At 35.7% G+C, this 13,135-nt stretch overlaps 1 protein-coding gene across 11 annotated transcripts in view; it reads right to left on the reverse strand.

Annotated features, from left to right (window-relative positions):
* SGCE (sarcoglycan epsilon) overlaps nt 1-13,135 on the reverse strand; it is a 63,924-nt gene that overhangs the window by 15,835 nt on the left and 34,954 nt on the right. For all 11 annotated transcript variants that reach the window (XM_019729726.2, XM_019729721.2, XM_019729730.2 and 8 more), the window contains 2 exons: nt 11,112-11,310; nt 1,177-1,339 (listed from right to left, as the gene is read on the reverse strand). In XM_019729726.2, coding sequence (XP_019585285.1) covers nt 1,177-1,339; nt 11,112-11,310 — 362 coding nt within the window. The remainder of the gene's footprint in view (nt 1-1,176; nt 1,340-11,111; nt 11,311-13,135) is intronic.

Raw genomic sequence — 13,135 nt, forward strand, 5'->3', positions numbered from 1 at the left:
TAGGAATCAGATAATATTCTTAAACATAAACATTTTACAGCACAGCACAAGTAAAATGGCATTGTTAGGGCCCACCATCTACTATCTCTGGTTAGAGGCATCTATTTAAATTTTGATGGCAGGCATCCAGCCTTTCGTACCTTGTGTGGTTAGCACCCTGACTTAAACATTGAAATTTGTAAATTCAAATTTATCTATAATACATAAACCACGCCATCTTAATAATTTTCCTTGATTTAAGAAGGCAGAGAAAGAACACTATTTTCCTAAGACACAAGCGACATGAACAGAGGGGGCCAGCGCCAAAGAGCACAGGTGCTAAGAGCTTCAACGTGAGGAAGGTGTTCTCCCCTACTGGATCCAGGAAAGTTGCCTGCAGTTGGTTCTCTAAGACGTGAAGTGACAGTTTGTTTATGTGTCAATAACTTTGTTCAAATGTCAACTTTAAACTTAGAATTCATTCAGTCACCACCAATCATCAAGAGTTGGCAGAAGTTAAATCTAAAGGTCACTAAAGTAACAAAACAACTTGCCCATCTTCCAGAAAGCAGCATCGAGCAATATAAATTTTACATAAGACATTTTATATATAAAACCTGACTTATTTTTCTAAGTCTTTTAGCATGCTAATTAAAAAGTGGTTTAGAAAAGAAATATTTAGTATTTAGGGGGCTGTGGGTAAGATTCTGACTTTTCCTCACTTGGAGTTGTCTCTTATCCCTTGAACTTGCCTTACAACTTGAGTTTCTAGGACACTGAATCATAGCACAATATTGCTTTACATTCAGATCTATCATTGTACTCTGGCCTCTCCTTCCAAAGAGGGGTAGTGGCAGTACATTTGAGACTTTCTACACATGTCACACTAACTCCATAATCTATCCTGGTTTAGCAGCCACCTGGATGTCCAGGGTGAGCATTTGGACCACCTGTCAAGCTAATCCAGCCCAGCAACCAATCAAAGGGTAGATTGAGAACAAAAGTGGAGATACTCTTTCCTAAATGGATGCACTGTCCGTGAGCTTGCCAAGTCTTCAAGTCAAGGAAAGTCAATTTCAGTGAATAAAGTAAACCCAGGATTTGTTCCTAAAAGCAATCCAGATTTCAGTCAAATGTTATCTCCAGTCACATCACTTCTAATTACATTTGCAAAAACAAAATATAATTAAAACTCACCAATGAAATTTTGCACCAGTCAATGTAAAATTGAGTACGAAATTTTTTATCACATGTTATTACAGGCTCCATTTCTTGACTGCATCTCAATTGATTCTGTGGATTTTCAACTTCTCGTAAACAAGAAGAAAACGGAACATCTGCACCAACCATGACATAAACGCTGCAAAAATGTGAAACTCTCAGGTTATCCTTTAAGAAAATTGAAAACGCTGAAAAACAATCTACCCTGAAAGCAGGATTTATCCTTTTGAATTGAGGGATTATCTAGAATCATCCCTAAGGTAGGGGCATGGGCTTTAAAGGCAGTGATTCATGTAGGGGCTTCCTTTCATTGTTTCCTTTTCCAACCAATATTTACTGAGTGCTTTGGTGCACAAGACACTCTCTTGATTATATTTTTTTCATCCTACTTATTTTAATTCAAAATAATTATGCATCCTATTCTGATTAGTATTTTGGTAGATTACTTGCATTTAAAAATTATTTAAAAATAACACTTTCACTAAAATAATAAATACTTATTAGTAATGAAGTTATTATATTATTACTAATATAATAATTATTAGTAATAAATCTTCACTTGAATTCATTTTAATAAGATTGTGAAATTACACCCCTGGAGGTATGAAGCTTTAGGCAGACTTAACTATTGTACCGAGAGTTCTTTTTGTCAGTTTTTCTACCTCACAGACCCTTATTGTTAGATCTCTCATTACAAGGTCTCTAAATCATTTACCTAAGAAGTTACTGTAAGAGAAAAACTATAGTTTGGTAAACACAAACTAGGCACACAAAATTTATTTTCTCGGTGTGTATCTTAGCAATTGGGGAGAATAACTCTACTTAATTGGCCAATAGAATTTCACAATAAAACAGAATATAATGGTAATAGTATTTAAATAATTTTGGAGCAGGTTGAGAAGATAGAAATCTCATAAGTCTTTCAAAAGAAAAGAGAAAACCAGGAAATTTATCTAAATTAAATATTATTTCTTTTCCTAATGACAATGCTATAGCAACTTATAAAATATAAACCCATTAAAGTTCAGCTGTCTTCCTTGCAAAAATTGACAAACTGATCTTAAAATTCACATCGAAATTCAAGGGACCCAAAATAGCCCCAAAAAATCTTGAAAAAGAAAATGTTGGAAGACTCACAATTGCCAATTTCAAAACTTACTACAAAGCAATAGTATTTAAGACAATGTGGTACACGTACTAGCATAAGGATAGACATGTAGGAATAAAATTAAGAGTCCAGAAATAAACTCTCACATTTAGTAAACTGATTTTTGTTACAGGTGCCAAGACAATCCAACGGGGGAAAGAACAGTCTTTACAACAAATGGTGCTAGAACAAACAGATATCTACAGACAAAGTATAAAGTTCTACCCCTACCTCACACCATATAAAACAGTAACTCAAAACTGATCGAAGACTTAAATATAAGAGCTAAATCTATTAAACTCTGAGAAGAAAACAGGCACAAATTTTGGTGACTTTGGATTAGGCAATGGTTTCTTAGATATGATACCAAAAGTTACAGCAATAACTGAAAACAAAAATAAAAAGATAAACTGGACTTTATCAAAATTAAAAACTTTGTGCTTCTAAGGACACCATCAAGAAAATGAAAAGGAAATCCACAGAATGGGAGAAAATATTTGCAAATCATATATCTAATAAGGGACTTGTTATCTACAATATGTAAAGGACACTTACAACTCAATAACAAAAACACAAATAATCCAACTTGAAATGGCAAAGGATATGAATAGACATTTCTCCAAAGAAGATATACAAATGTCCAATAAGTGCATGAAAAGATACTCAATATCATTAGCCATCAGCGAAATACAAATCAAAACCACAGTGAAATACCACTTCACACCCATTATAATAATAATAAAAAAACCATAATAGGAAGTGCTGCGGAGGATCTGAAGAAGCTGAAACTCTCCTGCTCTGCTGGTGGGAATGTAAAATAATGTAACTGGTTTGGAAAACAATCTGGCAATTCCTCAAAAGTTTAAATACAGAGTTATAATATGACCCAGCAATTCCACTCATAAGTATATATCCTAAGAAAAGTGAAAATCTATGTGTATACAAAAATATGAATGATGATGGCATAGTCAAAAAGTGAAAACAATCCAAATGCTCATCAACTGAATGGATAAAAGGTGGAATATTCATACAACAGACTTACTCGGCTATAAAAAGGAATAAAATACTGATAATACATGCCACATCATGGATGAACCTTGAAAACAGTATGCTAAGTGAAAGAAGCCAGTCACGAAAGACCACATACTATATGATTCCAATCATATGAAATGTCCAGAACAGGCAAATTTATAGAGATAGCAAGTAAGTAGTGGTTGCTTGGGGCTGGAGGGGGTGGTGGTAGTAAATGACTGCTAATGGATACGGGAAGTGTTGGTATGATGAAATGTTCTAAAATTGATGGTGGTAATGATTGCACAACTTTGTGAATAAACTAAAATCCACTGAGTTATATACTTTAAATAGGTGAACTATATAGTATGTGAATTATATTGTAACAAAGCTTTTATTTTTAAAAATGATATATAATAAAGTGCAGCACAAAAATTCAAAGCTATGTCAATGTAAGTATGAAGTCACACCCTGAGTTGACAACTGCGCTCCCCAAAGTATGATTATACAAAGTCATTTGGTTGCTCTTTATATGAAATTTATACTTGGACTTCAAATTCATTTGAAAGAACAGTTTTTTAAAAACTATGGTGCCTTTGAGAGACAAATAGTATATAATGGACTAACATTAAAGACAAAATAAAAAATTCAGAACAATAGTAGATGTAAAAAACCACTGGTAAAGTATTTAGATGATCAGTGAATATAAATATATTCCATTTAAAACAAGGTGTTACTTTTGAGCTTTACATAAAGCAAATTTCTATACCCTTATTAACTGCCTAGCGAGTACCTTATTTTTCCTTGATAATTGTGAAATATGTTTGTAAATGCAGAAATAAAATGAATATTTCTTACACCTGTTAAAAATCCTCTTGCTTTAACACGATATTGATCAGCATTTATAATTAGTAAGATTTTAAATTAATTCAGTTCAAGATAATATAAATGGGCATAAGCATAAGTTTTTGGTGCTTTGAAGTTTTATTCTTTTTCTCAAATTATAAAATCAATATAAAACATTGCATAAAACTTGGGATATAAAAACAGAATTAACGTTACCAAGATAATTATTTTCATTTTCCAATGTACCTTGCAGAACATTTTTCAAGTTGCATATATTTTAACCTAATTGTAATTATCTCTAAAATACAATTTTGTATACTACTTTTCACTTAATGCATCATAAGCATTTTCCATATTGTAAGTCTTTGTAATTATAGTTTTACGGCAATATAATTTTTTAAGCACACATGATTTATTCAGCAATTATTTCAGAGTTGGACATATAAGTTGCTTCCAATTTTTTGATGTTATAAATAATATCGCAAAGACTATCTGCATATTCTTTAATGTTACTATCTTAGAAGAGATGTCTAGAAGTGGAAACATTTTTTCTGACAGTTGACACATACTGCGAAATTACTTTCATCTCTACTTGGATGATCCATAAGCTTCACAAACTTAATATGTTCCGAACTGAGCTCATCATCACCCCACCCTACCTCCACCTGTTCCTCCTTCTATCTTCTTCTCTCTCACTGATTGGCATGGCCAGATGCTCAAGCACCATCATCTTTGACTCCTGTCCTCCTTCCCATAGTCAATTCATCATCAGTCTCTGACATTTACCCTGAAAGAACTCTCATACACACCTGTCCACTTTGTTCCATCCCACTGCTACAACCCTAGCTCTAGTCACCATCACTTTTCACAGGGAGTGAAGCAATTGACTCTTAATGGTTTTCCTAGAACCCAGTCTTTTACACTGTCCTCAGGGAGGTTATGTGCAGAATAAATGAATGAATATAAAGCATTATATCAGTTTAAAAACACAAGCAATTGTATATTTGAAAATTGCTAAGAGAGTAGATCTTAAAAGTTCTCATCACAAGAGAATACTGTGTAACAATGTGAGGTGATGTATGCTAACTGAACATACTGTAGTGATCATTTTGCAATATATACATACATCAATTATTATGTTATATACCTTAAACTTATGATATCTCCATAAAACCAGGAAGATGAATAAGTTAATAAATAAAATGCAAACAGACTACTAGGTAATGCTCAAGAAAAGTAGATACTGGATTTACCTTATTACAGTTTAAAAAAATGTATATTTATTGTTCTTTTATAGAACCAATAAGTTTCAACATGTGGGTTTTCTAAAAAATAATTTTGTATGAGGCCATGTATATGAGGTCGGACAATTAAGTTTGTGAACTCATCCTAGAAAAAGTGCTACATATCTCACTGCTGAATATCACTAGGGTCACCTTCGAAGTACTCCCCTTGGGAAGCTATGCACCGATGCCAGAGCCTAGTCCACCCTTCAAAGCAATTTTGGAACTCTTTTTCTGGAATGGCCATCAGAGCTGTTGTCATATTACCCTTGATGTCCTGAATGTCATCAAAATGTCTTCCTTTCAATATTTCCTTTAATCTTTGTTTGGGTAAAGAAAGACGTCATTGGGGGCCAGATCAGGTGAGTAGGGAGGGTGTTCCAATACAGTTGTTTGTTTACTGGCTAAAAACTCCCTCACAGACAGTGCTGTGTGAGCTGGTGCGTTGTCGTGATGCAAGAGCCATGAATTGTTGGTGAAAAATTCAGGTCGTCTAACTTCTTCATGCAGCCTTTTCTGCACTTCCAAAGAGTAAACTTGGTTAAACTGCCCATTGGTACAAATTCACAAGGAATAACCCCTCTGATATCAAAAAAGGTTAGCAACATTGTTGCAACAAGTTTGCAAACTTAATTGTCCAACCTCATAACAATAACTGGGCTTCGTATGCTAAAATTACATTTTTCATGATCTGTTTTCCTTTCAGCTAGCTTTTTGATATGCAGAAATTAAAATTTTTTATGAAATGAAATAAAGATGACCTTTATCTTTATGAACTTAGCCATATATTTTCAAACTTTCAGATGTGTGTAAACAGATGAGATGGGAACATATTATTGAGAACTAAGGCTGTCAAGCAATGTTAAAAACATGGTGCCTCAGAATCTTAGGAATTGATAAATACTAGATAGAACTTGTTCTTTATGAAGACTTTTTTCTTCCAATTTGAACAACTCAATTGCCCTTGAAGTAGAACATATTTACTTAGGCTTTTACACCTACACACTGAAGAACTGAGAGAAGGGTAAAAAATTTAAGTCAAAACTCTGCCTTTTTCAACAACAGTCAGATAAATGGAACTAGTGATTGTATTTTTAACCTAATTGTCCAAGTAATTAATGTATTCTATTCTTTACCTTGTATATAGGAGATAACAGATAGTATAAAGAATTTGTCCACATATTACATGTTACCTGAGAACAAGAGCTCTTAAAAGAAAATTTACCATACCTGGCTCTACCCCCTTCCCTCCTTCTTTGTTCTGTGCATATATGCAATCAGCCAGTCAATCAAAAAATAAGATGAAAATTAAAGATAAGTAAAACTAAATAAAGGATCTAATACAGAATAGAAATAAAGAATAAAGGACACTTCTAGACTCTCGTCTTACTGATTGCTTCATCCTCTCTGTCGGAGAAAAAATGAATTAGCAGAAGAAAGACCCACAGACTTGGATCCTTCTGGTTTGGGATGAGTTTCCTGCTTACAGGAAGGAGACATTTGGGTTTGGCCTATTCTTTCATGCGGTGGGCTTAGCAGGCCCACCTGCTAAAATGAAAACTTTAGTATAAGCCATTTTCTGCAAAGGTCCCTCATGCTTCAGGATAAAATCCAAACACTTTTTCCTGGTGCACAAGGCCTTACGTGGTCTGGGCTTTGCCTCCTTGTAACTATCACTTCTGCATCCCTGTTCCCCCCATTTCCACACGAAGCAGGTTTCAAAATTTACCAGGCTTTCTCCTACATAAAGGCTTTTGTTCAACCTGTTCCCTCAGCCTTCCAAGCAGGCGAATTTGTATTCATATTTTAAAATCAGATGAGGCGTCACCTCCTCTATGATCCCTTTCCAGGTAAGCACTGACGTGGGGACCATGCCATGTACCACACTGGGTTTTTTAGTTTTGTTTTGTTTTTTAATAACCTGATTACTTGCCTGGTCCCCAACAAACTGTGAGCATAGATTGTGTGTTTAAAATCACTGTACCCCAGAGTCTAATACACTATTCCCTCATAAAAATACTAGTAAATGCTAAATTATGAAAGAAAAAGATGAATATATGCATAGAATTTAGAAGAATAGATATTGGACATCTAGTTGTATTGATTTCACTTAATGGCATACTTATAAAAATGGACTTAAGTGGGTCTCCAATATTTATTAAAAGCTTTTTTTCAAAAATTCCTGTCATGTCATCATCATTCTTAAAAAGAAAGGATATGTGCCCCAAAAATATAGGAGGCACATTAATTAAGAATAAAGGACAATCTTGTAAATCACCAAGCATGGGGACAAATTCAGCAGAGACCACAGACTGGCCCAGGATTGTGACCTTGTATCAGAGCAGCATTTGGCAGCCACTGACTTACATTCTCTTCTTCAAGTGTAACTTCTCACCTGAGGCCTTTGTCAGGCAAAAAGCAGACAATTAATTGGAGGGAGCATTTTGTGAGACCATCTACAGAATAAACCAGACTTCTCTGTTGCTGACTGAGGCTAGATCCACATGCTTCGGTAACCAGAGGAAACAGTGGGAAGTTTGACAATCTCTTATGAAAAGTAAGTATATTCTTTAATCCTCACACCCCATCATTCCCTTCATAGCCACCATTTACACCACATCCCTCACCCTGGGTTGGCAGCTATGCCATGCCTACAATGAAATATGAACCTGCTCCTCTGTCCACCGGCTTTATCCCAGGCTAAATGCATCCGTGAGTCCTTAGCCTCTGGATCCCTGTCAGGGGCAAAAGCAGCACCAAGACCAGGCTCACAGAGAGCACAGTTGCCTTGGGGTTATGGGTCTGGCAAGTGACAGGGAATCTTTCCAGGAGGCTCAGCCTTCCTTTGCAGGAGTTTACTCACTTTGAAATCAATCTTTATAATTGGTTTTTTGTTAGATTTAGGAGCAGTTTGAAAGCTGTCAGTGAGTTCTGCAGAGATGGAAAAAATACACATCAAAAAGGATGAGGAAGTGGGATCCTGAGTGGCTCCTTGATCACTGACATTTAATGGTGCTTTGGGCTGTGGAAGGGCAGTGGGTTTACCCTGAGGGTCTACATGAGAGCTGCCCTTAGTCACGTGCTATTTATCTGACGATATATAGCAAAGATGGAAGAATCTGCAGAATTGATTGTGGCTGCCATGAGGAATAAGAAATAATTTCATGGAGATTTTTTAAATTAAATCAGAGACTTATACCAAGTATAAAGCAGAATACATTTGTTAGGTGCTTAATTAATACTTCTGAAATGTTATGATATATATTCGTATTTAAGTAAAATTTTAGAAAAGAAAGGCATGCAATGCTTTTTGTTATCGCTGATCCTACCACTTGATCATTTCAATATTTCAGTTTTAAAAGGGATTTGTAGCCCATGTTATTTTCAAAAAAAAAGTACAGAAGCAAAAAGTTTATGAACTGAATTATGAATTATGATATACACCATGAAAAGAAAAGGAAGGCACAAGAGATGAGTTAAGCATTGGATTTATTTCTAAATTTAAGGCAATAGGGTTAAAAAATTTATTTTTGTTACCATGACATTATATAACAACTAAAGAAAATATGCAAAAAATCATTCTCCGGGACAAATTTTCCTTCTGGAATTATACTCAAGGAGGATCTTATTTTATTGGTGCTCGTATAGGGAAATTGGAGTAATAGAGTTGGCACTGGGTTCAATTTATAGAAATGCTATTTTGAAAGACTTATCAGATGAATACTTTGTAAAGGTTATGGCTTAACATTAAATTAAAACTCATGGAAAGCATTTCAAGTTGGGAAGGGATCTGAGACAACAGGGTCCAAATAAATGCCACAAGACTGACTCTCTCAAATATCTGATAGCACATGCCGCCCTCTAGCAGGTGTTGGGGGTCAGTCAGCTAATGACTGAATTCTCTAACAAGTACTTGAAGGACAAAAATTCTGTTCTTAATTTAGAGTCACATGCTCAGGCCCAGCCCTAGACACAAAGATTCAGACTCTCTTGGGGGGAATCAGAGGCCAGGAACCTATCTATATTTTTAATAAAGCTCTACTGGCAATTCTCAAGCTGGACACAGTTAGGATGCACTGTCTTAAGATCAGAGTTTGGTTTAGAGAGTTATTTAGTTCAATTTAGTTTAGTTGTGTCTAAAAGTGCCTCTGTGGGTGGGGCCTGCACTACTGAGGAGAGAAGGGGTGAGCCCAGAAGAAAGCACAGCTATGGAAAACTCTACCAAAAAAAAAAAAAAGAAAAAAGAAAACTCTACCAATACCTGGTTTTCACATTGCTCCCTCCAACATCTTTGCTCATGGTTTGAACAATCATTATGGAACACATTACTTTAACAAAGTGTTCAAAAGACTCCATATTCGTAGAATGTTTTCAGGGAAGATACCTCTATTCGTCTCTTCCCATGGTCCTTCCGTAATTACTCAGAGAACCATGGTGTAACTCAAGTAAAATTTAAGCCCTAGAATTATGTGTTCACAGAGAAAGCAAACCAACAAATAGACAAGAGATAAAGCAACTGTTTTACCCAAAGCAATTCTATGTCTGCTTTACTGACTTTAGAAGCCATTCCTGTAACACACAAAGCACAATTTAATTCTGAAATTCATAAGTTAGACTTTACAGCTCACTGCTTATCCCTTCGCCCCCTTTTGCCTAGCTATGGCTATGTCTTTTCCATTTCTATGTCTGTCTTTTCCCTTATTGCTTTAAATTTAATTATTATTAATGCAGGTGCTCTAGTTAATTCCATATAACATCTATACAAAGATGTAACCAGGAATATAGATTAAGGAGGAGTTGAGAATGGGCATGCTGCACAAAATGTGATTCATTCCGTATCTCACACGTTTATAGGATTGGGTGAAAAAAAAATCTACTTCAACCTACAGATTAGAAATTGAAGAGCAAAGTTTAGTTTGACACTGACATTTGACCCTTTGAATTTACCCAGGCATAAGGAGTGTTTCTTAACCTCTACAAGGGTATTAGTCACACTTCCTGTTTGCAAGCTTGAGAAGAGACAAATCCTTTCAAATGCATTGTCTCGGTTAATCATTATAACAACCCCGAGGGAGAGTAAAATCCTCATTGGAGCAAAAGAGTAAGTTGAGGCACAGAGGAGTGCAGCATTTTGCTCAGTGTCACCCAGCTTGTGAGTGACAAGGCCAGGCTTTAGGAATTGGTTTCAAATCCACTCCAGCCATCAGTCACCAACACATGGTGGAAAGAATGTTAAAGGCAAAGAAATAGTTTCCTAGAATAAAGTTACAGCAGTCTGCATGTCCTTCTGCAGCTGAGAACTGGAGCATCAATTTCCTTTGAAATTCCAGGCCCTAAATAAGCAGCTTCTCTATGGAAGGTACAAAAGACTTAGTGCTGTAATTTACGATTGCAGATCCTGATCTACAATTAGATTTCACTGGACCAGGAACATCAGATATAAAAAAACCATTAATGTAACCTCTTTGTCAATACTGAAAATTGCGAGTTTTTCATATCTTTACAATACCCATTTCTTATTAAAAAGAAAAATGCAATAGGCCATCTTCCATCTACAGTAAGTTTGATAAGATCACCATATTTAAAAGTCCATATTTAAGGCGATGCGATAAAGGTCTGCTTACCCCTCCTTCATGTCGTTAATGGGAAGTGGAACCCTGCCGCCCCTGTCCAGGGCTGACGTGATGTTTATGGCGTTCAGACGCTCTGGCTGCCACACATTTTTCACGGCCCCAAGAAAGTCTCCGAGAACTTCGCTGGCCAACATTTCTTCTACATTCATATTTTTAATGAAGAATTCTGCTTGATACGGTAACGGGAAGTCTAATTTTCATGAAAAAGGGGATGCACATATTTAATGGAGTAGTCTTTTGAAAGGGAAACAATTCTAGATTTGGTGATTTCTGTCATAATCCCAGCCTTGGGAAAAAATATTAATATTGACTCTAAGGCTTTCTGTGTCACAGAGGATGCAGCTAAAAACATAACATACACTTGACATAGAATTTTACCTACAATGTAATCAAATCCAAGGGCACAGCAGGGCAATTTATAATTATGGGATTTGGCCAAAATAGAAAAAAAAGAAAAGCCAAATCAGTCCCCAACGTGCCAATGACCTCCTGGCCTCCTACCCCTGCACCACCCAGGCAAAAAGAGCACTTCCAGAACACTACATGGCAGGAATAACATGCTGTATTTGTAGAGTTTTAAAACTAAAAGATCTTTTTCAAATACATCATCTAATTTAATCATTAAAACCCTAGGTAGATCTATTCCCATTTGAATGGAGGGGGAAGTTGGGGCACAGAGCCACATCCTTTCCAAATAGAGAAGACATTACAAAATCATCCATGCTTGCTTGTGCGTTGTCGTTATGTGATTTAAAACATCATATATTTTAATTTGCAGTACAGTCATGCGTTACTGAACAACGGTGATGTTCTAAGAAATGTGTCATTAAGCAATTTTGTCATGGTGCGACCCTCACAGAGCACACTCACACACACGGGTGGTCTAGCCTGCTACACACATGGGCTACAAGCCTGTGCAGCAGGTTACTGTACTGAGTAGGTGATTATAAATAATGGTAAGTATTTGTGTATCTACACATAGAAAAGATACAGTAAAATACAGCATAAAAGATTAAAAACTGTCCGCCTGTATAGGGCCCTTACCAGGCATGGAGCTTGCAGGGCTGGCAGCCACTCTGAGTGAGTCAGTGAGGGAGTGTGAGTGAGTGTGAAGGCCTAGGATACGCCTGTACACTACTGCACACCTTATAAACACTGTATACTGAGGCTACACTCAATTTATTTAAAAAGAAATAGCGTAGCATTGTACTAGATGTTACAATGGCTAGAGAAGTTCTTCAGCTCTATTATAATCTTATAGGACCACGTTGTACACATGGTCCAAAATATTGCTCTGTACTGCATGACTATAGTACTGATATTTTGGGAGCATGCTAAAACATTACCTTTTACTAAAATAAAGATGGATATTTTCAAGGAGAATTCTGAAATCATAACCATTTCACTATTTTGATGACTGTAGTTAAATATTCTAGAGAAATTATATTTTAAATTAAATTATAATTTAAATGAAATGATATGACCCACTTCATATTGTTACAGATTTAATTAGCTTTTTCCCTCCCCAATATCTCATCAGTATTTCCCTCCCAAGGTTTCAAAATTAATATTTTAAACCAACCCCTTGTCCAATTCAGACTCTCAATGTAAGAAACTCTAAATAAATACAATTTATTTCAGTTTCTCAGATGTTACTCTTGAATTACAAACTATCAATTCCCATATTCTAATTGTTCTATGAAGATAAAGAATAGCTTTCTGTTTTGTTTAATAATATGCTTCTAACAATAAAAGTTACTTTAAAAAAAAAATACTATGAGGCAGGCCAAACTAAGGGATTGAGGTGAATTAGCACATTTCACATTCACAACCAGATGGTGAGTAGGAACTTGAGTTGTTCTCCATACTTTTGGAAGGTGAAGCTGATCTGTAGCAAGGCCCAAGAATTTACCATCATTTGAACTCATATGATTTTTAGCTAAGCTAAGGAGACTGTATATAAAATGTTCAAGGAAATGCCCAGCATAGAGTAAGAACTTACAAAATATTAAACT

The sequence above is a fragment of the Rhinolophus sinicus genome, linkage group LG09, assembly GCF_036562045.2.
Source record: "Rhinolophus sinicus isolate RSC01 linkage group LG09, ASM3656204v1, whole genome shotgun sequence".
Classification (NCBI taxonomy): domain Eukaryota; kingdom Metazoa; phylum Chordata; class Mammalia; order Chiroptera; family Rhinolophidae; genus Rhinolophus; species Rhinolophus sinicus.